Source organism: Cololabis saira, chromosome 1 (genome assembly GCF_033807715.1).
Source record: "Cololabis saira isolate AMF1-May2022 chromosome 1, fColSai1.1, whole genome shotgun sequence".
Taxonomy (NCBI): Eukaryota; Metazoa; Chordata; class Actinopteri; order Beloniformes; family Belonidae; genus Cololabis; species Cololabis saira.
The window spans coordinates 37,044,651-37,068,985 of record NC_084587.1 but is presented as its reverse complement, the minus strand read 5'-3'; the positions used below and the strand labels follow the sequence as shown (position 1 = coordinate 37,068,985).

At 38.2% G+C, this 24,335-nt stretch overlaps 1 protein-coding gene across 1 annotated transcript in view; it reads right to left on the bottom strand.

Annotated features, from left to right (window-relative positions):
• The window catches only part of tusc3 (tumor suppressor candidate 3), an 86,262-nt gene extending 62,257 nt beyond the window's left edge, over positions 1–24,005 (bottom strand). Inside the window, exon 1 of the mRNA XM_061732324.1 lies at positions 23,884–24,005. Coding sequence (XP_061588308.1) covers positions 23,884–23,988 — 105 coding nt within the window. The 5' untranslated portion in view covers positions 23,989–24,005. The remainder of the gene's footprint in view (positions 1–23,883) is intronic.
• Positions 24,006–24,335: the final 330 nt, after the last annotated feature.

The window sequence follows — 24,335 nt, the reverse complement described above, 5'->3', positions numbered from 1 at the left end:
CGAGCAGATGGGCAAAGGAGTTATTTTATTCATTTTCCTAAACCAAAACAAAGCGAGGCTAAATGTATGGATCCTGGATGTCATGACAGCCGTGAGGCTTTGCATGCTTGCACAGTAATCTGCATTGCCTCAAGACCAATTTAACCAACCAAACATATCTATTTTTATATTTTCTATATATCCCTTTGTAGAATATTTTGGTATCAATTGAATGTTGCTTGACAAAAGGTGTTTATTTTGTGTGCAAAATGTGTCTGAAACATCTTCACAACTAAAACTAGGCCCTTAGGATGCACATAAACCTTCTTGACTAAACCTAGAAAAAGATATCTGGGGGAAAGCAAAAAAAACAGGAGACATAGAAGCATAAATATTCCTCGTTCAATACATTTACACAATTAATGTAAAATATAGTTGAAAGCATAGTTCTTGTCTTTTTGAAATTGTTTGGTGATTTTGAATTGAATTGAGCAGTAACATGTAAGTCAAGACAAAAAAAGTCTAAATACTTGATTGAAATGTGGATATTCACTGGCCTTGCAATTCAATTAGGACTCACCTGTTAATGATTAAATCTACAAGAATAAATGAAAAAAAAAAAAAAACTGCACGTTTATCCCTCGTTGGTGATCATTATGTTGACCACCAAGTCTCCCAACATGGTCTCAATAACAATTACATTTAAGGCAAACGATGTGTGTAATGTAATTGCACAACTTTATTGTTCCAACAACGTTATAAACACACCAAATGGAGACAACATTAATCTTGTTTAGGCTGCAAATTCTTTATGTTCTGTCACTGCACTAATGCAGACTCTTCCACACATAAATCATGATCCATCATAGAACTGAGAATTTTCCACAAACATAATACCTGAGAGCAATAAACATTTCCTTTCCCCCCTAAAGAAACCAAACAACTCATTAAACAGCAAGCTCGATAAATACCCCATTTCCTGTCTCTCTCTGCACTTTCAATAAAGTGCCCTATGTTCCCACAAAGTCAAAAATGGTCTTTGTCTCTCATCAATTTTCTCTTTTATTTGGGCTTTTATTCAAGAGTCCAACAAACCCACTCTTCAGTAGAGATTCACAATCAAATTCTGCTGGGTTTAGGACATTGCTAAGCAGACCTTCATAAAACATGAAAATTCAAATTAGACAGATGACCTGGAGCAGAATGTAGCAAATAATGAGTAGCCCATGGATAAGTAACAACAGCTGATGTGTGGTGTGCCAGGCTAATGTAAAGATGGGCGAAAGCAGCAAATTATGTGCATAAAAAAAGATTTTTAAAGCTGTGGAGGTGCGCATACTAAAGGTTATGAAGTTTCAAGCTTGTCGGACAACCAGGTCACTTGTCTCTTTTTTCTGCCTCACAGGACCCAGGTGTACCATGTGACCTGTACTGTACTATACCCCAAAAAGCTGCAAGTTACTTTTCTCTATGACATCGAACTTTATAAACCAGTCCAAGATAAAGACTATGGCAACACTTGAGCAGAGCCTTTTTCTTTTTTTGATGAAAACAGCCAAAGTCAAGGTCAAGAGCACAATACAAATTCAAACATATTGGATTCACATAATTGTAATTAGCCTGGTATGCTACCTCATTAGCCTCTGGAGGCTAACACTGGTCTTAGTGCTTAATAACTGAGAGCATAATGTGCTCCTAATTAGCCTCATAAGCTATTCACATTTGCCATTTGCATGTGCTGAGGTAAGCAGTCTTAGTCAGTCTCAAGAGGCGCATTACACATGCAGAAAAAGCAGCTTTTAAGAACACTTATGAAAACAATGTTCAAAAATAGCATAAGCGTCCCGACTTCACCCTCATTAGCCACATGGAACATCTTAAAAGAAACAAAAATTGACTTTCAAACCACTTTATTAGGTATACCAAGGTATACCAGGTACACACAGTAAAGTTGCTGTTGAGTTTGTTACTGCATATGAATGGTTTTTTTTACATTCATGACGACATTAGATTTACTTAATAATGAAGTTGAAAAGTAAATACAGAGATTCTAATCCATGAAATCAATAGCAACTTAACAAAACAATCATTTTGTCAAATATGGTTAAAATTTGTAATATCTATGTGCATTATAAATTGTTAACTAGTTTAGTAGTCGCTTTTATTCCTCACAAATAAAAATTAATATTTATTTTACATACAAACAAACTTTTATTAACCAAGCGCTAATCTTTAGCATCACAAGATGCTACATCATTCTCAAGGCCGAGGTTCTCTCTCATTCACAGAGAGATAAAATATACAGTGGGGCAAAAAAGTATTTAGTCAGCCACCAATTGTGCAAGTTCTTCCACTTGGCGTGTAATTTTCATCATAAGTACACTTCAACTATGAGAGACAGAATAGGGGGAAAGAATCCACCAAATCACATTGCACGATTTTTACTGAATTATTTGGTAAATTCCTCGGTAAAATACGTATTTGGTCACCTACAAACAAGCAAGATTTATGGCTTTCACAGACCTGTAACTTCTTCTTTAAGAGGCTCCTCTTTCCTCCACTCATTACCTGTATTAATGGCACCTGTTTTAACTGGTTATCAGTATAAAAGGCAACTGTCCACAACCTCTAACAGTCACACTCCAAACACCACTATGGCCAAGACCAAAGAGTTGTCAAAAGACGTGAAAAACTAAATTGTAGACCTGCACCAGGCTGGGAAGACTGAATCTGCAATAGGTCAGCAGCTTGGTCGGAAGAAATCAACTGTCGGAGCAATTATTAGAAAATGGAAGACCTACAAGACCACTGATAATCTCCCTCCATCTGGGGCTCCACGCAAGATCTCACCCTGTGGGGTAAAAATTATCACAAGAACGGTGAGTAAAAATCCCAGAACCACACGGGGGACCTAGTGAATGACCTGCAGAGAGCTGGGACTAAAGTAACAAAGGTACCATCAGTAACACACTACACCGCCAGGGACTCAGATCCTGCAGTGCCAGACGTTCCCCCTGCTTAAGCCAGTACATGTCCAGGCCGGTCTGAAGTTTGCTAGAGAGCATTTGGATGATGCAGAAGAGGATTGGGAGAATGTTATATGGTCAGATGAAACCAAAATAGAACTTTTTGGTAGAAACACAACTTGTCGTGTTTGGAGGAGAAAGAAAGCTGAGTTGCATCCAAAGAACACCAAACCTACTGTGTAGCATGTGGGTAGAAACATCATGCTTTGGGGATGTTTTTCTGCAAAGGGACCAGGGGCCTCATTTATAAAGCTTGCGTGCGCACAAAACAGGGTTTGAAAGATGCGCACGCCACCTTCTACGCAAAGGTTGGGATTTAAAAAAAAAAAAAACAAATGGAAAAATGTGCGTGTCTTTACGCCAACCCTGACCGTAGCGCACAAACATTTTGAAGACTGGCGACGCAGGCGGTGAGGTGGTGAAATGAAGTCATACTTTCATGTTCATGTCATACTTTTAATATCATCACATATCAGACTTATAGATCCATGTACACCCAAGCCGGTGTTCTGCCGAGTTGTCCTACCTCCGCGAATCGTCCTACCCGTAGGATGAAATGACATACTTCTCTGCTGAGGTGTCCTACCTCGGCAGAAAATACTACCGTACGATCCCCGTTTCTTTTATCTCGGTTTCTTTTTTTTTCAAAGGCTTTTTCATGCAAATAGATGATTTAACAGCAGGAAGTCAGAATGAGCTTCCACATAGATCTATGTGTTCCAATGCTTCGGCGGAAGAAAAAAACCCGTCAAATCACGCTTCCACATAGATATTGGCAGGTAGGATGATTTGACAGATGAAAATACCCTGTCAGATCACGCTTCCACATAGATAAATGTTGATGTCTATGTGGAAGCGTGGTCTATGTGGAAGCGTGATCTGACGGGGTATTTTAATCTGTCAAATCATCCTACCTGAGATGTCTCATTCATCCCGACGCAGAGCAGAAACAGGTTGCAGCAGCCGCTGCGCATGCTCAGCAAGCTCATTTATATGCAAATACAGTCATCAGGTAGTTTGCATTGACCATTTATGGTATAATGTGGGCGTGTAGAGGGCGGGATATGAGGCGAATTCACGTGTGCAACCGTCCAGCTGGACTGTGATTTATAAAGCGAACATTGCGTGCAGATGCGCGTGCACATGTTTTATAAATCCAGATTTTTTTGTGCGTATGCCATTTTCGGCTTTTGAGCGCACTTACACTTTTAGTATGAATCCTACGCACTCTTTTATAAATGAGGCCCCAGGACAACTGATCCGTGTAAGGGAAAGAATGAATGGGGCCATGTATCATGAGATTGTGAGTGAAAACCTCCCTCCATCAGCAGGGCATTGGAGATGAAACGGGGCTGGGTCTTTCAGCATGACAATGATCCCTAACCCATCGCCCGGGCAAAGAAGGAGTGGCTTCGTAAGAAACATTTCAAGGTCCTGGAGTGGCCTAGCCAGTCTCCAGATCTCAACTCCATAGAAAACCTTTGGAGGGAGTTGAAAGTCTGTGTTGCCCAGCAACAGCCCCAAAACATCACTGCTCTAGAGGAGATCATGGAGGAATGGGCCAAAATACCAGCAATAGTGCGTGAAAACCTTGTGAAGACTTACAGAAAATGTTTGACATCTGTCATTGCCAAGAAAGGTTATATAACAAAGTACTGAGATTAACTTTTAATATAATCTTGATATACTGTATACTGCAGTTTGTGCAAACTATAAGAGCAAACATCAGCCATGAATGTTCAAATTATCATTAATTTTTTGTGTGAGGTAGGCACTTACTTAAAATCTAGTGAAATTTTGTGCATCTAGCCAAAAACACTCACAACTCACTGCCCTGCTAGATGCTGATTCATACAGTATGTGTGGCCATGCTTACCTTGCCGGTAAGACATGGCAGGTGATGTTATGAATGTAACATGGGCTGTTTTAGAAGCACTGCTCGTCAAAAAGCCATTTCACTAATTTTCATTAATTTATCTGATTGGTTTAATTTATTTATTGCACTGGTAAGAACGACGTTCTCCATCCATCTCATGACTTTCAGTAAAAAAAAAAAAATTATAACAGATGAATCAGGTAGAAAGGTGTGGTTAAAAATCTATGCTGAAAAGTAAGTTTTGATTAGGGAATACAAATAAGAACTGCAATATGAAACACTTTCACTACAGATTTAGCATTGCCTTTGTTTTTTAATTTGCTATTTCTGTGCTTAAAATAATGCTACTATAAGATAAATATTACTGTCCTCACCATCTTTAATGCATGCGCTGAAGCTTTGGTTTCCCCTCCATTGCTCTATATTCAGAATATAGAGAAAGTACAATTCAATTTTTTCAATTCAATTTTATTTATATAGCATCTATTACAACAGAAGTTGTGTCTAGGCGCTTTCCAGAGACCCAGAACATGACCCCTGCGCAATTATTACATAAACATAAACAGTTGCAGTGGTGAGTACCATACACATCTACTGTGCTGGTAGAGCATGCTAATCTCCTCTAGTTCCGATGCTAATTTCCGCTAGCTGTTTTATTGTAAAAATCGCCTTTATATGGGTCAAAATGATTATCTGTGGTTGGTTTATTCAATTATTAATGTCACTAAAAGGTGCTACATGTATGTATAGTTTGATATTTTGGTTGTAAAAAAAATATTTTTTTCTGTTCACTTTTGGGAGCAGCACCCAGTTTTTGTAAAGTCATGGTGTCATCTTGGTTCTTGAGCAATGTAGAGGATAGCTTAACATCTACAAGTGCAATTTATTGCAACTTTTCTGTTATTTATTGTTAGATCTAAGAAAGCAATGTGTATTTGTAATGCACTTTAAAGGCATTTTGTGATATTTTAAAAAGGTATATCTACTATGCACTTAGAATGTGATAATAAAATAATCGTACTGTTCAATTTTTCAAACTGTTTTTTTTATTTTATATATGGTAATGGTATATGGCAGGGGTAGAGAACCCTGGTCCTAGAGAGCCGTAGTCCTGCATGTTTTGGATATCTCGCTGCATCAACACACCTGATTCTAATTAATGATTGTCATCAGCTTCTCATTCAGGTCTGCACAAGTGTGTTATTGACACAGTCCTTTGTATCAGGGTGTAAAGAAGCAGGGAACCATCTAAAACATGCAGGACTGCGGCTCTCTAGGACCAGGGTTCCCTACCCCTGGTATATGGTAATTGCAAATTCTTTGAAATTTTATTGTTGTACAACATTTTTTAAGCTACTTCATTCTAAATCTTATTCCTTAAGTCAGGTTTTTCTGTTCGGATCCGAGTTGTGAGGTGCAGGAGAGCCCACATTACATACTAAACGAACATTTGATGGAGATTGAGAAAAGACATAGGATTATACCCGGATATTTATTTTATTTTATTTTATTTTTATTTTTGAGGTAAAGAGAACTCATTCTTTTTGTTACTGTGTTACATTTGAAATATTTGATAGCAATTATTTTTCCATACAATAATCTTCTGTTTAAACAAAAGTGTTGCCTGTGTCCTATGTCGATTGCACCTTAGACCCCGTCCACACGTAGCCGGGTATTTTTAAAAACGAATATTTCCCTCCTCCGTTTATAAAAAAATTTGCATCCACACGTAACCGAAGATCTGCGTTTTCGACCACTTCATAAGCATTCTAACCTGTAGATCATCTGCACCTCCGCGGCTCCGGGGCTCTGCGGGCTCTGCGGGCTCTGCGGGTCCGCGGCTCCGCGTCTCTGCGGGCTCTGCGTCTCTGCGGGCTCTGCGGGCTCTGCGGAGCCGCGGTCCCTACACCTAGGGTGCGCGTCGCCGAGACCATTTATTTAATAAATAGCTTGGAGAACAGATGCTGGATCATCTGTAGTAAACAAAAGGCGCACGTCAGAGCAGATTTGTTGTTGTTTTGGCGCATAATGTGAGGTTCGAAAACGCAAATCTCCGGTTATGTGTGTCCACACGCATCTACATAAACGGAGTTTTCAAAAATCTTCACTTTGCCCGGAGTTTTTTTTAAACCTTCGTTTATTTGCGTTTTCGTGTGGATGACAGGTCAAAACGGAGGAAAATATCTCCGGTTTAGCAGATATCCGCAGATATCCGGCTACGTGTGGACGGGGTCTTAGGCTCTTTCGTACTTAGAGTCTGATCTTGCCTACTATCCCTTTTTCACTGATACATAAGGTAAAGGTAACTACATTGCCATAACCAAATAATCCACAAAAGGGTAAAGAAAGCACCGTAAGTGCTACACAACTACAAAAAACAATAACTACAAAACACCTCTTACAACCAAAATAGTTAAAGCTGTATTACAAGAAACTGTAGAGATGTGTCAGTCTCAGGGAAATGGTGAACTAGACACTAAACAGATCATGCACCAAGCTCAGATGGTGAAACTAATTGGCTGGTCGATAATATGAACAGCTGGAAAGGGAGTGACCAGCATTTGCTAGGGTGAATCAGGGGCTGCATCAATCAACAAAAATCAAGTTTCTAATAAGATAACTTATGTCAGTCAAAGAATAAATACCCTTTTCTTACTCTCCTGTCTTTTTCACTTGAAACAAAAACAAAAAAGAAAGAAAATTACTGAAGCTTGTGCTACATTCCTGAAGTTGGTTTCTTTTACCATTTGTAAAATAAATAACTAATAAAATGAAAGAGACAAGTCCTGGCACTTGATGGCATTTAGCATTTATCCTGACAACAGCTTTATGCTAATATGCTCCAGTTTATCACTTAATATTAAGGTATTACTCTGTGTGCAGGCAAGTGTGTATTTGTGTGTGAGAGTGTGTTTATAATAAGCTTTTTGTGGCCATAAATAACCTGAAAGTTGGATGCGCAAGCTTTGACAGAACTGCATTTCCTAATAAATCTCAAAGCAACCAGGCGGAGGGAGGGAAGCTTTTCTATCTTTTTTTCTCCTTTCTCCATTCTTATTGTCCCATGAACCCTTCTACCTTAATAATCACTGACCCTAACCCCTAACCACACCCACTTTTTTCTCTAGCCATGTGTATAATATTTCTCCAAAGACTCCCAGGTGTGACTGAGAAATAATAAGCAGCAGAAGTGCCAGAGGGACATATGGTGATTTCTTGACATTCCCTGGACAAATAAATGCTTAGAAAAGGCTAGGTTAACATAATTCAATAATTCATAAAGGGTTCAATTATTTCTAGGCAATACTTTACCTTCTTCAAAGGACTGTGGCCACAATAAAACCATCCACAGGTATAGTAAGACGAAACAGAACTGGAAGGTAAAAAAGGGCTTCGGTCTGTCTTTTTCTTGCCTCTGACGTCTTTGTGAAGAGGACGTAAATTCAGTTTTCAAGTGGAACACCTTAAATATTAAGAATTTAATAAGAGAGAATATTTACAGATCTTTGATAAGCTAAATGTAAATACACAGATAAATACATTCACAGTATGAGAAAATGGCAGAAGATCTAACAACCTACTTAACTGTGTGCACAGGAGTGAGTGTATGTGTCCTCATGTAAACTTGTGAATGATTTTTCTGAGTGTGAGTAGGACGTCTTAAATATGATGAGAGGACACCTTATCGGCAACAAGCTAGACAAGTACGCACTTGCAAAGGCTTCAAAAAAAATACTGCTGCAGCCTCTTTCAACACTAAAACCATCTCCTTATACCATTCCGCCCGTGACACGCTCAATTGAATTCAATTCAATTTTATTTATATAGCGTCTAATACAACAAAAGTTGTCTCCAGACGCTTTCCAGAGACCCAGAACATAAACCCCCGAGCAGTTATTACATAAACAATGGCAGGTAAAAACTCCCATAATGGGAGAAAAGCCTTAAGCCAAACAGTGGCAAGGAAAAACTCCCCTTTAGGAGGGAAGAAACCTTGAGCAGGACCTGGCTCATAAGGGGGGACCCTCCTGCCGAGGGCCAGACTGGGGGGTCGGGGACGTCAGCAGCACAGCAGGCATGTGGAAGCAGCAACGGGATGACCAGGGGTGGGGACCGCAGGCCAGCACACAGCTCCCAAAGTTCCGGCCCAATCAGCAAGCCCCAGGTTAGGTGCAGGGTCAGAGAAAGGTTGAAAAGGGGCAGGGCCAGGTCAGCGGCCGCTCAGCGGTTCTAGTGTTAAATAACACAACCAACCACATTTACAGTAATTATTTCAAGTGTAACTGTTTTTATTTGTGTAAAGGTATTCTTTGCTGTAAGTGTTATGTTCATTGTAGCAGATTTCTTTTTTTCCTGGGTAACAATAACCAACATTGCTATCAATACATTTTCCAAAAGCCATTTTGCATCATTTTTCTGTAGCTAACTGGTACTCGGTGCTGACCCAATTAGGTACTGTTAACAAAAATTACAGGTACTCAGTACCCATTCTTAGCCATTAGCTCATAAAATAACCCTGTATCCAAAAGGTCTTGATAACAGCATTCATTTTTCTAAACTTTTCCAAAATAGATATACAACTAAGATTTTAGACCAATAAATGAAGAATGGTCAGTCAGTCACTGACTAGGTGAACACAGAGACAAACAACCACAGGTCCAACCAATGGTCAGATCCAGAGAAACCCCATAAACCCAGAATCTGTACAAAGATGGCACCAACCACTACACCACATCACCTACTGTATTTTCTGCACTAAAAGGCTCATTTAAAATCCTTAATTTCTCTCAAAAATCGGCAGCAAGCCCTATAATCCGGTGCGCCTTATGTATGGATTTTGTTTGTAGTTTTATTTGGTACACTGCACCGAAAAAAATGTGTGACTTTGGTAGTTACCTTACTATAATTAGACATCAAGTCAACGTTAGGTGCTTACCGTAACGCAAATTTTCAAATCTGTATCATAATCCAATTATAATCAAATGTTGGACTACAACGTTGTTCGAACCTCAGACTTACTTCAGGGAACAGTACATAGTACGAGGCTTACCTCCTCCACTTTTTATGGGTGGGTAGAAGAAGAATGTTTTAAAATGTGAGTATTTTTCTGTATTAGAGTTACAACTGAACGATAATTTGAGTTATCGTGAATGAAGTTCGATTTACCAGATTGTTCTGTTTCGCTTTATACATGTGCCTTATAACCCGGTGCGTCTTATGTATAAAAATACACCTGTTCATTGATATTTTGCCTTATAATACGGTGCGCCTAATGGTCCACAAAATACGGTACTTTGTCCAGATCCAAAATACTGGTTTATAAAAAAAGAAAAACATTAAACCAAGGAATAAAGAATAGAATAAACCCTATAAATATTACTCTCCTCTTAGACCTGTTGGCAGAATTCAGTTTGACCCCTCTGAAAAAAAGTCTATATGAAAAAGCTGTAATTCCCTAATCTGTTTCCCAGTTTAAAGTGACCAACCTCAAATTAAAGGCTGATTATCTGCACTTAACCCTATTTCATTAAAAACTGTATATGTTGTATACGTTACTACAAAAGTAATCATTAAAGAAACAAGTGAATGTCAATGTTACATGTAACATATCCTTGGGAAATGGCATGAACATCTGTAATGCTGAGGGGTAATCTCAGAGTAAATGACTGACTGAATAGTTGTTAAATTACTCATTCAGCAGATGAATGATTTATGATTAAATAACTGACTACCTGAGAGAGAGAGAGCGAGAGAGAGAGAGAAAGAGAGAAAAAGAGAGAAAGAGAGAAAGAGAGAGAAAGCAAGAAAGAAAGAAAGCAAATTTCCTTGGGTGTCTATGACTTTGATTAATGGCACTAAGAATGTTTGCATCAAAAAGGAAATACCCTGCATCCCTCACATTTTACAGGACTGGCCAAGAAATTAACAACAGAAATGCCAAGAATATTAGAATAGAGTTGGGAAGCATGAACAGGAAAAGCCCGGAGAACATGGAACAAAGAAATCATTTCATGATGGCACATAATTATCAAAATGTCACAGGGGTGGAAAGAGAATATTGGTTCATGAAAGGAATAAGTGACACAAGAAGGGAAAAGGGTTTGGTAAGGGGATGGAGAACCGGAGATAGAAATCCTTTTGCCAAAATGAGTTATGGATGTGATGGAAAGGGGAGGAGAAAAGGAGGAATAACAGAGAATGAAAATGACATAGGAACACAGGCCATCAGTCACTAGGAAAACAGGGCTGACACTGGTGCATCAATAATTCAGATAGCTACAGTTAATGAGCGAGATCCAAACAAATCCCTCCTGAATTTACTGGGAGAGCGGTGAAACATTTCGCCTCATGTTTTTTTTTTTTTAGCTACAATTTGGGTTTTATTGGCACGAGGGAAATGTGTGGTTGGCCACAAAATGTATCTCCCTTTGCTGATGCAACGGACACACGGAGCATCACCTAAGATTAAGCTGTTGCACGCATGTACGCATAAGATGACAAAAAAAAAAGGGGAACTAGAGTGGGAAAACTAATTTATTGAAAGGCATCTTGATGAATGCAGAAATGTACAAAGACTGTGATAGAATGGGGGAAAGGAAAAAAAGAGGTAATGAAGCAATAAAAGGAAAATGTCTTATATGTGTCAGTCAATAACGACAGTAAAACCGCTGGCATAGAAAAAAAAGAATGCAGACAATGAGTGCTGTTGCTGATTTAACCCAGTATGGTGGCTCGGCCTACATGATTCAAACAGACACCAACCGATGTACATAAGCACATAATTACTAACCTTGTTCATCTTAACCTCACACATCGACATCCACTCTGAAGCAGAAACACTAAATCCATATACAGGCTGAAAATGGTACTGATTAACACAAAGTGGTTGTTAAATAAAAAAAAACAAAACATTTCACCAGTTATAACTACAACACAAGTTATTATTCTATAAATATGTTAATATGTAATCACTTCCAGTTCCATCAAACTAAAATGTGACTTAAGATTTGAGTCATTAATGCTTTTGCCAGAACAACTTACTCCAGTACATTTGTGATTAAATAATAAACAGTGAGTGAAACAAGTCTTCCTCAAGGACTTGGCTTTCTTAAACACCAGGGACCCCTGCTCACCAATCACCATGGATTTGTTGCGATCAGTAGACATGGTTTGCAGAGTTGCTTGGCTGCAATTTTAGTGAACAACCAATGTGTTTTAGAAAAAAAGAAGAAACTCAAAAACACACAGTAACAATATGAAACATGTTTTAAATACTGAGTCAAGTAGTGCTCCAAAAGTTCAGAAAGTTCAAAATAAACTTGTTCAAAAAGACACGTTTCAGGGTTAGTCTTAAAAGCAGAGTGTAACTCATTATTTTGGAGCTGGTTCTGCAGGAAAGGACCCTGAAAAGGGAAGCCTTGTTTGTGCACTGATGAAAGAAAACTGCTCTGGACATGTTTATCTGAATTAAAGGAAAATAATCCTAGTCAAAAATCCAGCAGTAATGGAAGCCAAGCAACTAATTTACAACAGATGAGATGTTTGCTGTCAACAGTTATAACCTTGGTTTTGCCTGAGGTAGAAAATTACAGATTAGACAGGCCTATATGATTACGTTCACACTGTGATCTTAGTGTGTGCGCGATTCTTTTTAAGGTTTAGCACAAGAGTTCTATAGCCAATATTTCACGATGTTATTTTAATGTCAATGTAAACTTTCAATAGCTTCTCCAGAGACCTGATTCTCACACTGTTAACTCATAGCTATATACTATGTGAACACGATTCTGTGTGTGTGAATATCACAACTCAGGTGGCCTTTTGCCTATTTGCATGCAGAGTGTTGTCATCATCACCAGTAATACAGCTAAATCAATCTACTCCTCACTGATCTTTTCATATATAGCTGGGGCAAGTCTTTACTGTCCTCTGGAGACTATTACGACCAACAGCTGTGATTGTTCCAATCTAAACCATTTGTATCCTGCCTCAATCAAATCTCTGGCTTTAATATGATCACACAAATATGACATTCTCTGTGGCTGTTAACAGGATGACACATGGAAAAAAGGCATCTGAAGCACATGCACGCAGAGAACTGTCAGGCTCACATAAGTCTGACGTAACACACTTGTGGTTATAAAATGAAAAGTTAAAACAGATCTTTAACATTTGGTTGAAATAATTTGACAATATGGCTATTGTGTTAATTCAGTTTAAGTTTTTAACAAAACCCCATAAGCTGCATGTTATCAGCATGACAGTGAGAATGAATGTTTTATTCATTTGATAATATTAAAGAAACATTGAGAGGGGACAGATTGTTCCCAGCTGGGAACCCTGTGAAACATCATAACCACTCAGGCATTTGTAGAAAACACATTGTTTTCATGTGTAAAACAGAATCTGCATAAAAAATATGACTTGAAACCAACTGGTATACCAACGTTAAACAAATATTAGATGTTGCAGTTTTAAAAAGTGATACAAAAAATAATATGATCAAGTTAAGTATGCAATTGGTTACCATCATTGGACTAGAAATGCTGGAACGTAGACGAAGGGAAAAAAAAACTATTGTTTAAAAGGTTTTGGGGGGTTCTTTTGCCTGTTTTTTCCTAACTCAAAGATCATGTTGGACGAAAATACAATTTATATTGAAACAAATGTCATGTCCAACAACTGGTGTATTTTGTGTATCAAAATGTGTAAATAAGAGAAAAGGTTAATGATCTATAATAATGCATAAAGGAGGATACATTCCTTATTAGCTGGATTTTATTTGATAAGATGTTTAATTCCATTAATACGCTGCACTACATTTTTAGATTTCCTATGAAAGAGAGGACTCTGTCCTGTGGAATGGAGAAAATGTAAAATCCAACACACATTTGAAAACGTGAAATTTAAGCAATTCAATTAGTTATAATGGGGGTAATTTATTCAGTAGGTCAGAAATTGTGTGTTTTATCAGTTCCTGAAGATACTGTAAAAATGTATCAGAAGGAAGACAAATTTTAAAATGTAAGATCACTGACATGTGCTTTATTCCCAGGTGAACTGGTAAGCCATAAAACCAAAAGTCAAAACTGCTTACCTGGTGTTTACTTTCCTACAGCCAAATTTAAACTTTGCAAGTGGCTTTGCTTATGCCCTGAAGGGTCTACCCAGTAGTTTATTGGACCTCTGTGTGCAGCGGTAGCAAGGTTTTATTATTACGATCCACTTATTAGACTGCTCCCTTGGTGGTGCAATTTCTATCTCTCTCTCTCATATGTATATGTGTGTGTGTGTAAATATATATATATATATATATATATATATATATATATATATATATATATATATATATATATATATATATATATATATATATATATATATATATATATATATATATATGTGTGTGTGTGTGTGTGTGTGTGTGTATATATATATATATATATATATATATATATATATATAAATAAAATACTATTCTCAGTGCTTCAGAATTACAGTCCTGGACTTTTTCCTCTTCTTACCTCCCCTGACTCTGCATACCTAGGTACAGGAAATGCTTACATGAGTTCTTTCTTTGTGCTGTGGTCAGCCCCAAGACAGAAACACAACACCAGCTAAAATATCTAGCACAACTGAGGTGATGACCAAGGACGTATTAAAGGGGTATAAATATGTGTCCTCTGCCTGAGGGGCATATGGCAGCCTTTTAAAATCAAAGCTTCTGCTGCCCTAGTTTATTTTTTATTTCCCTTCCTTTCTTTCTTGGAGTTGAAGGTTCTCCTGTATTTCTCAATTTATCTCTTCTGACTCAAAGAATCATTCAGCAGTATTTAAGGTCTGTTGAAAGAAAAGACCCCGTGACCCTGCAAAGGATAAAGCGGGTATAGATAATGGATGGATGGATGGATGAAAGAAAAGAACTGAACTGCTCTCTCTGATCCTCGTCTCTTTCTTTTTGACCAAACTATTTATGGCACTTTACACTTACGTCTTCTTTTAGAAATACCATTTACATTTCAGTCAAGTCATTTACATTTCAGCCAAGTAAAAGGGGAAACAATGAGATGGAGGATATAACCTTATTGAACTAATCAACTACTAAGCTAACGATAAGTTGATGCTTCTCAAGAGTAACAAATGAAAAGGTAACCACTCATTCAACCCAGGTGGCCACTCATGTCTGATCCAGCAACCCACAGGCTCCGCCACAGCCTCCGCTGGGTATTAACATGCCAAAGCTGTGTGGGTCATGCTACCAGTCCTTTCATTTAGAGTGGGTTTACCTTGAAATTATGTATTTAATGTAAAATTCTTTAAAATAACATATAATGACAACACTTAAAAGTTTTTGGAAGCAATTATATCTACTGTGTTTTCACACAAACCACAGAGAGCCTGTTGCTGCCATTTCCATTACAGTAAGCATAGTGCGACATGCAAAATACTTTCAGGTACTGTACCATTAAAAGAAAAACAACAACGGGCGGTCGTTTTTTGAGTTTAACTACCATGGTGAACATGGATTAATGAAATATAAGCCGGGGGGGCAAAAAAAAAAACACTCCTATTGAAACAACTTGCTAAAAATGATAACACAAGTAGGGAATAATGCTGCGTTCCATTTACCTCGGAAGTCGGAACTCGGAACTGGGAATGACGTCACAGCCGAGTTATCAGCGTTCCAGTTACAAAGTAGGTAAACAAGTTTGTAGTTTGCATATACCACATGAAAAATGTAAATTACACTATAACAGCATATATGCCGAACAATACTTGTATACGACTGATTTAGTGTGACCAAAACTAAAATGAAGTGCTACGAATTTTTACAGAGCTCTCTTCTACTGTTTACAACCGGGGCAGCCATCTTGGAATGTGAACTCGGGGGTGGTGAAGACTCTCCCACTTTCCCAGTGGGAAATCCCACTTCGAGGGGCGTTCCAGTTGAAAATTCCGACTGGGAACTGGGAAATCCCCACTTCCGAGGACAAATGGAACCCGGCATAAAAAGGACGTCATGGACTTCCTTACTCATCACTTGGAATGTAAGGATATGGGATTTTAAAGGACGGTGACAGTACCAAGGTATTTCACGGTGACAATATTTTTTTTTTTTTTTTGAGATTTTTTGGTACTAAGGGCCATGCAATGAACAACAAAACAGACAAGTATCAGTATCAGAAAAATGTACAGGCTTAATGTAAAGTAATACAACTTATATTTAGTTAATATATTCATACTCAGTCACTAAGGTCTCTCTCTCTCCATATACGTATCACACACATACAGTATATATATATATATATATATATATATATATATATATATGCTATAGCAGAGGCCTTGTGAAGATGTATAGTATGTTTCGCATACTCCCTCCATTATGCATCCATCTATTAGAGTCCATCTTTCGCTCGTCTTCTTTACTCGTCACTGCCATGCGCCACACAAACAACTACTCTACAAGTGAACAAAGCGTTGCTAAGCGACGTAGTGATGTCTTGTACTTCTGCATATTCTGTAGACAACAGGACCAGCCGTTCCATGGAGAATGAAAGCGACGTACAACAACAATAACCACGCTCTTTAAATGAAGGATCATAGACCGGCTACAGTGGGATTTATGATATTCAATATGGAGTTGAGCCGCATAATATTAAAATAATTCATTACCTTCACCGTGAGCTTGGAAATCTCACGGTGTCACCACCGTGGCTCTACACCACCATGGTATACCAACATAGGGTATACTGTTTCACCCCTACTCATCACCCAAAACAAATTTTGTTAAGAATACTGGCTCTTTCTTTCACTACTCGATGAGATGTAAAACTCATGGATTTGATTTCTATTAACACCAGGTTATCAAGTTCATAGCAATCAGACACTTCTTATGTGTGTTACTGAGAGAAGCTTCAATAGCAGAATGACCTCCAGAAAAGGATTTAGTCAATCTTAAAGCTTTTCCCTGCATTCTTCATACATTTGGCACTGCTTCCTATTAGGGATGGGTACTATATACTGATAATTGTTACCACACACCCAAGATCAGCACATTCCCCATGCTACTGTAAGTGGGAGACGCAGGGGATGATGGGACGATGCAGGGCCAGAAAATGTATATATATGTCACAGATACGTTACCAAATAAACTGAAAGATTTACTGCCCTTCCCTTCAGTGGAATCTAGTCAGTTTAGCTACAGTAGGCACGCCCAGATGTGCACATTTAGTTGTCCTCTGTGTTATACTTAATTTTGAAGCACAGATAAGCTTACTGGATACTCTTACTTTTCCATTTCTGTATATGGGACACTGTGCCTTGAACACAGAAATGGAAACTCACTGTAAAATTAGTTAATCAACATGTTGATTTTCTTCAATAAAAAGTGTTTAAGGTAATTTTGAGTGGGCCAAAGAGGACTAAAGACACATGCCAGAATTTCCAATTACATTCTGATCACACATATATCCTGGTAATTTATGTTCATAATTATCTCTTTGTTTTTTTTTTTCGATTTCTTTTAGCCTCTGAAAAGCAATAAGTATTTTTTATGACATACCTTTAACTTTTGTTCCAAATCATAGAGATGAGTATAAATGAGAGTACTGATGAGGGCCGCTATCAATAAGAAGTTCCCCACTTCATATGTTGGCTGAGCAACATTATAGAACACTTTGTATGAGAATGTCATGCTTAACAGGTTAAGGATTTACCGAATCTTATTAAATCATAACTAGTGCCCACAATCTAGCACTGATTTTCTATTTTGGAGAGCAAACACTAGCCAGCATCAGACGAAAGAGCAATGAGGGTGAGTAGAAACTTGTGAGATGAATACAAAGTGCTGCTTCACCATTTTGTCCATTTCGAGCAAAATAAGATCTTCCTCTGCCTCGTCTTCCTGCTCTGCAATGGCCCTGGGCAGGCAACTGTGAGAGCACATTTTTCACATTATAACCCTTCAATATCTTTACTGTGGCTCACTGAAAATATGGCTGTCTGTAAAATCTTGTGTGTTCCTTTCTCCTGACCACTATTTGTTTATACTGGAACACACACACACACACACAAACACAAAAAAGAGAGGGAAAAAAATCAAAATCAGATGTTTGATAGGGAGGTGCCTGAAAGTCAGATGAATAAATAGCTAGGAATCGCTAATCTGTTTGTCAATAATGTAGAACAGCGTTTCCCAATCTTGGTCCTTGAGACCCACTGCTCTGCATGTTTCGAAAATTTCTCTGCTTCAGCACACCCAATTCAGATGGTTGGATCACCACATCAATTTGTCATCAAGGTCTGCTCAAGTCTGCTAATGACCCATTAATTTGAATCAGATGAGGTGGAGCACAGAAACATCCAAAACATGCAGGGCAGTGGGTCCTGAGGACCAGGATTGGCGAACACTGGTGTTAAAGCATCACTGAGTTGATAAGTGCCAAACAAGAGTTGTAATAGTTAATAAGGAGTTCTTATTCGTATTTGAGTAAATGCAAAACAGGTTATTGCTAAGAAATATGCCCTGGTGTCAGCAGACTGACCAAAAAGTGGGAAAGCATAATTCTACTGACAATATATCATTGGATCGATATGTTGTTAACTTCAAATATTTCCATTTGATTATATCGTACATTGCACACTGCAGTATTCTCATTCATCAAAGTATCAAGGTTATTCTGTAGTGTCGCACAACTAAAATTGCATCCAGGACCAAAGAGCTGCAACTATGCATCGACATAATCGATAACGTAATTACATCAACTTGGATGGAGTGCGTTGATGCGTTGCATGTACACAATTGTTTGAGTCTTAAAAGTTGAGACTGGGTTTTAATCCATAATAAGCTTGTGCTCAAACCTTAATGTACGGACGAACATCATCCAGCAAACTTCGCCTGTAGCTACTCTTGTTCATCTCTGGTCCCCCAACACACACCATAGTCATATAACCAGGTATCTCCCTCTGCTGGTCACATTAGGTATCACAGTTGATTCATTGCCTATCAACACACACACCCTGACAACAGACAGTACAAGTACCATACAGTACATTAATTGAATGAAATTTCTACCTCTTAAAACTGTGTTCAAGCATCATATTTGAGACTTTTTCAGGGAGAAACCCAACAAAATGGTGCTCTGTACGCTTAGTAAAATCTAAACAGCGTATCACAGCAGCATAACCGCCATGCGTGAGCATCTCTAAAGAAAACTTCCTGTGGTTCTCAAACCTTAAAGTCACAACACTACAACAATATAAGCATTTACCTAATCATTACTGTAAGTGACAGTTAAAGCATTGGCTGCATTAAATGTAGGTTAATTCATAGTTTTCACGTGCAAGTCATGGCTTAATCATTTTCTGGTGTAAAAAATTAAACTGATGCCAACGGCTTACCTGCTTCAAAGTGTTCCAGCCTATTTGGGTCTTTGAGCATTTAAAACTAAACCATATTGATTACTATTAATGTCTTGTTTTTGCTGTCTAACAGTTGCCAAATATGCATCCCTCTTTGTCCCATCATCCGGTAAAAGATCATTTAAGATTAAAAAAGTAACATATTCAACGTGGATTGTGCCGTGATTAAGGCTTTGATGGAAAACGATTCAGACTTACATTTGTCAGAATTTATGGTAGAATTATTGACTTTTACACAAAGTTATGTCTTAAACAGTGTTTGCACTTTTTTGGCTTTGAATAAGTTATTTTAGATTTATGGAGATTGTTAAATGTATTATTTGTTGACATTAAACAGAAAGATGTATCAAAAAGTGGGGGAAAAAAAATATAAAGATTAATCTAAATAATAATCAATAGATTAAATCGACATGAAAATATTCGTCAGTGACAACTAATGTGACAATGACAGAGGTTTGGTACTGGAGGGAGATGATGAGAGAACAGAGGAAATACAGTCGTGAAATTTCCTCCATCTTAAATATTCCCTTGTCAGCTGTATTATGAGAGCATGGAAGTGTTTTGGAATGACAACAAGTCAGCCACGAAGTGGAGGGCTACAGACCTTCACACTTCATGTGGCCTTCAGATTAGCTCAAGACCAGTGCACCGAAATCTTCATGGAATGGGTTTCCATGGCCGAGTAGTTACATGCAAGCCTCAACCTGATAGAACACCTTGAATAAGTTCAATTAGAGCCGAGACTGAGAGCCAGCCTTTCCGTCTAACATCAGGGTGTGATTTCACAAATGCGCTCCATGGAAGATGCGCTCCTGGTCAAAAATTCCCCAAAACACAATGCTTAACCTTGTGGACACCCTTCGCAGAAGAGTTAAAGCTGTTATATCTGCAAAGGGTGGACTGATGTCATATTGACCCTATGGATTAGGAATGGGATGTCACTTAAGTTCATATGCGAGTCAAGGCAGGTGAGCCAATACCTTTTACACACACACACACACACACACACACACACACACACACACACACACACACACACACACACACACACACACACACACACACACACACACACACACACACACACACACACACACACACACACACACAATGTATTTTCTGCACTATAAGGCACACCTAAAAGCCTTTAATTTTCTCAAAACCTGGCAGTGCGCCTTAGAATGCGGTGCACCGTATAGGATCATTACGGTAATTTCTGTTATTGTAGTCAGGGGGATTTTGGATACTGTAGTCGGTGTCACCCAAGTAACAGCTCTAAAAACGGCACTAAAAAACTGTCATTTATTACAGTCCCACATCACTTGTGTAAAGACCCCTTTTAAAGAGACACGTTTACGACGCAGAGTTCAAACTCAAGGCTCTCAGTCACGCGGATTGCGTGGGAGCGGTGGATGGCAGAAGGGGAACACGTTCACCAAGACGGGACGGCAGCGCCGCGCATACGCCACCATCTGGATGCCTGGGCTGATATATCAGCCTCAACTGTGGTCCGAGCTTTTACAAAGGCAAGAATCGTCAAACGTTCAAGATGACAGCAGCGACACTGACTCGCATAATGGCGACTATGACGTGACGGAGCCGGGACCATTTTTTTTGCATTTGCTGTAGCATTTTGTAGCATTTTGTAGCATACCCTGTAGCGCAGCTCCATCAGGTAGATGCGTAACTCAACCCCAGCCACTATACTACAGTATCTTACCGTATATTCAGTGCACCGTATAATGCGGTGCGCCTTATATATAAAGAGAGTGCGGATAGGGTACATATATAAATATATATAAGACATCGTGTTCTGGCATTAGATTATTTGGACTGATGAAATCAAGATCAACTTTTGTCAAAACATATGTATAGAAAAGGAAAGGAACAGCCCACAAAAGAATACCACATAATAACGTCAAACGTGGTGGAGGAATGTATGCCTACCTGGTGTAAATTCATGTAATTACTCTGCTACAAAAGTAGCAAGAGGAATTCTGAGCATGTCAAAGGCTATATTCTCCACTTTTCAATAGCCAAGATAGTTACGTGATTTCAACAAAACAGAGCATGCTCTTCAGTTACTGAAGACAAAAATGAAGGCATAGAGGCCCACAAACAAGCAGCAACTGAAGGTGGCTGCAGTGAAGGCCTGAAAAAGCATCTCCTCAGTGGAAACTAGTACATTTAGAGATATCCATGGGCTCCAGACATCTATTGACTGTTATGTATTATCATCCAAGTATTCAAAATTATGATTACACGTACAATTATGTAAATTCCTAGAGATACTTTTGAGCCCCTGAACAGTGGTACATTGTTTTAAGTGGTTGTCATTTCTCAATGGTATTTTTTTAATGAAATGTTTTACTAACATTCAAAGCATGAGTGGGTGGCACTTGAAATCATTATAAATTACCATTGTTGCAGTCCATGGGGCCGTTTTCTGTACGGATGTAGCAATGATCAAACAGACCTCACAATGCAGAGACAGATATCTCAGAATAAATAAGTCATAACTTCCTTGTTTCTTCCCTTTCTCATGGAACTGACCTGCCACGGCTTCATGAACAAACAGATAATCTCTTTATTAAATATAATATTTTAAAATTCCATGATATAGTACAGCAGAAAACAGTTTTATTTGCCTTATTTGCCTGCTTCCAAACTGCATTCAGGATTTGTTCCAAACTGCAAGAAACCCCGCTATCACCTGAGGGGAAAACTCATGTTTGAGATGACGACAGCAAGAACAAATATTAAAAAAGAGATGCACATTAATTAAGGCAAGAGAAATATGGAATAGTTGTGACAACGACCTAAACATTTGCAGTTCTATCTACAAGTTCAAGAAAATGTTTAAGGAAAATATTGTAAATAAATATAAAATACTATAACTATAAAGTATATTATCAAAAACATTCTAGAATGTGAAACGTCCATTTTATATTTTGTCTTATTTATTTTTTGTCTTCTTTATGCATTGTTTGTTTCCACGGATTAATGCTAATGTTTCAGATTTAAGCTGATCACAAAAGAAAAAGGGGTCGGCACTAAGTTTAGTTTAGTTTTATTTAGCACATAACATAAAAAAAATAACATTACACAAATAAGTTCAGTTAAAAGAAACAGGGAGGAGCGAGCAAGCCAGTAGGCTTATGAGGAGCCCCCACCTAATAACATTTAACAAAATACTTATGAGGATACAAAATCCTAAAAATAAAAATAAATCATAAAAATTGCACATAGAACATGAATGAAAATAAAATAATAAAAAAAAGAAGATAAAAAAAATACTGTACACATGATCATGAAAATATGAGTATTATGCTGAACAAATGGCAACACAGAATATGAAGTGCAAAAGAACATTAAGAGCTTTCTTGACTACATTGTTGAATTAAATGCTCTCTTGAGCGACTTTTGAAAATGGATAGGGACCTACAATTGTTTGCAATATGGTACCAACTATTCCAGACTTTGACACCTCTATACCTAAACAAAAATTGGCTTCTTGATTCCAGACATTTAGGTGGATGTAGGGCGAGGGCCTGCCGAGTTGAGTAGGAATGAAATTGAGAGTTAGTGGCAAAGTATGACCTAAAGTGCTCAGGAACATTTCCTTCTGAGGAAAATATTTTGTAAAGAAAAATGCATATTTGGTAACTGTTGATGTCATAAATAGTAAGGATCTGTAGATTTTTAAATAAAGGAGCAGCAGTAGCATCCCAGACAGATCGAGATGCAAGTCTTACAAAACGGTTCTGGAGAATTAAGATTTTATGGAGAGTAGTTGTAAATGTACTCCCCCAAACAATATTGCAAAATGAAAGGTGAGGATAGATTAAACTGTAATAAAGACAGATAATAAGCTACAGCTTCAGCCGACACCTTTACGGCAAAAAGCAATGTTTATTTTACTTTTTTCATTTTGTTTTGTAAATAACTTGTACAAGAGTAAAAATAAAATTGAATTGAAGATCGAAATAAAGACAATTCATTCATTCATTCATTCATTCATTCATTCATTCATTCATCCATTCATCCATTCGTCAACATAACCCCATGACACGTTCACATTAAACTGCAGCAGCTGCACAACAGTGATCTAAATACAAGAACCATATACACTTATATTTTGTGGCTCGAGTGAAATCACACACATATAATGTTTGTTAAGCTACGAACAAAATGATTCATTTTCTGCGCACATGACTTCCGAACTAAAGCTTAAAACTGCAAAAATGTAGCGACAAAAGCATCTGGAGACGTAAAGCTGCAGCATTGCTGAGTATTACATCAATATTCAGGTATCCTTACAGAATGAGACAAACTACCTGACCGTGTTCATGAGCTTGCTATGCCTGTTCATGTGCGTTTGGTGTTTTTGGAAAGCAAGTTGAGACCGTCAGGTCAGAAAAATAAGTATGAGATGTCGCTTTCATTTATTTTGTTCAAATGGGAATACAAAAGTGCTAGCTTAACCATCAGGGGCAGATGCATCTTCGGGCATCTCTTTAAAAAAAACAACACTACGATACCCGGTGGAAAAAACATGTTTGATCCGTGATGCATTACCTCTTTCTTCTTTTGTCCTCCTCCGAGCGGCGGACATAGCAGCAACAGCGTGAAAACAGAGAGGATTTGCAGGTTAACAACGGCTTTACCACAAACAGACGCCATGACGGAAGGATGCTCTCTCGCTTTGACAGCGAGACACGTCTCTGCTTCCTGATTGGACGCTGAATCCACCAATCCGCTTCAAGAACCTGAACGCGGAAGTTTGTGGGTTTTGTAGTTTTTAAGCTCGACAGATTTACACCACCAACACACATCCAGGCTGCGTCCAGAAACTTCTGGTTAGAATTAAGAAACTGGTTACTACTTAGAATAGAGGACATACTAGTCTTTGATATCGCTCATATTTTTTTCTATAGCCTATAGATAACTTGAAATCGAATGTATCTGACATAAAAAATATAGTTATTCTCATGGGTAACTATTCTCACTAGGGTTGCCACCCGTCCCGT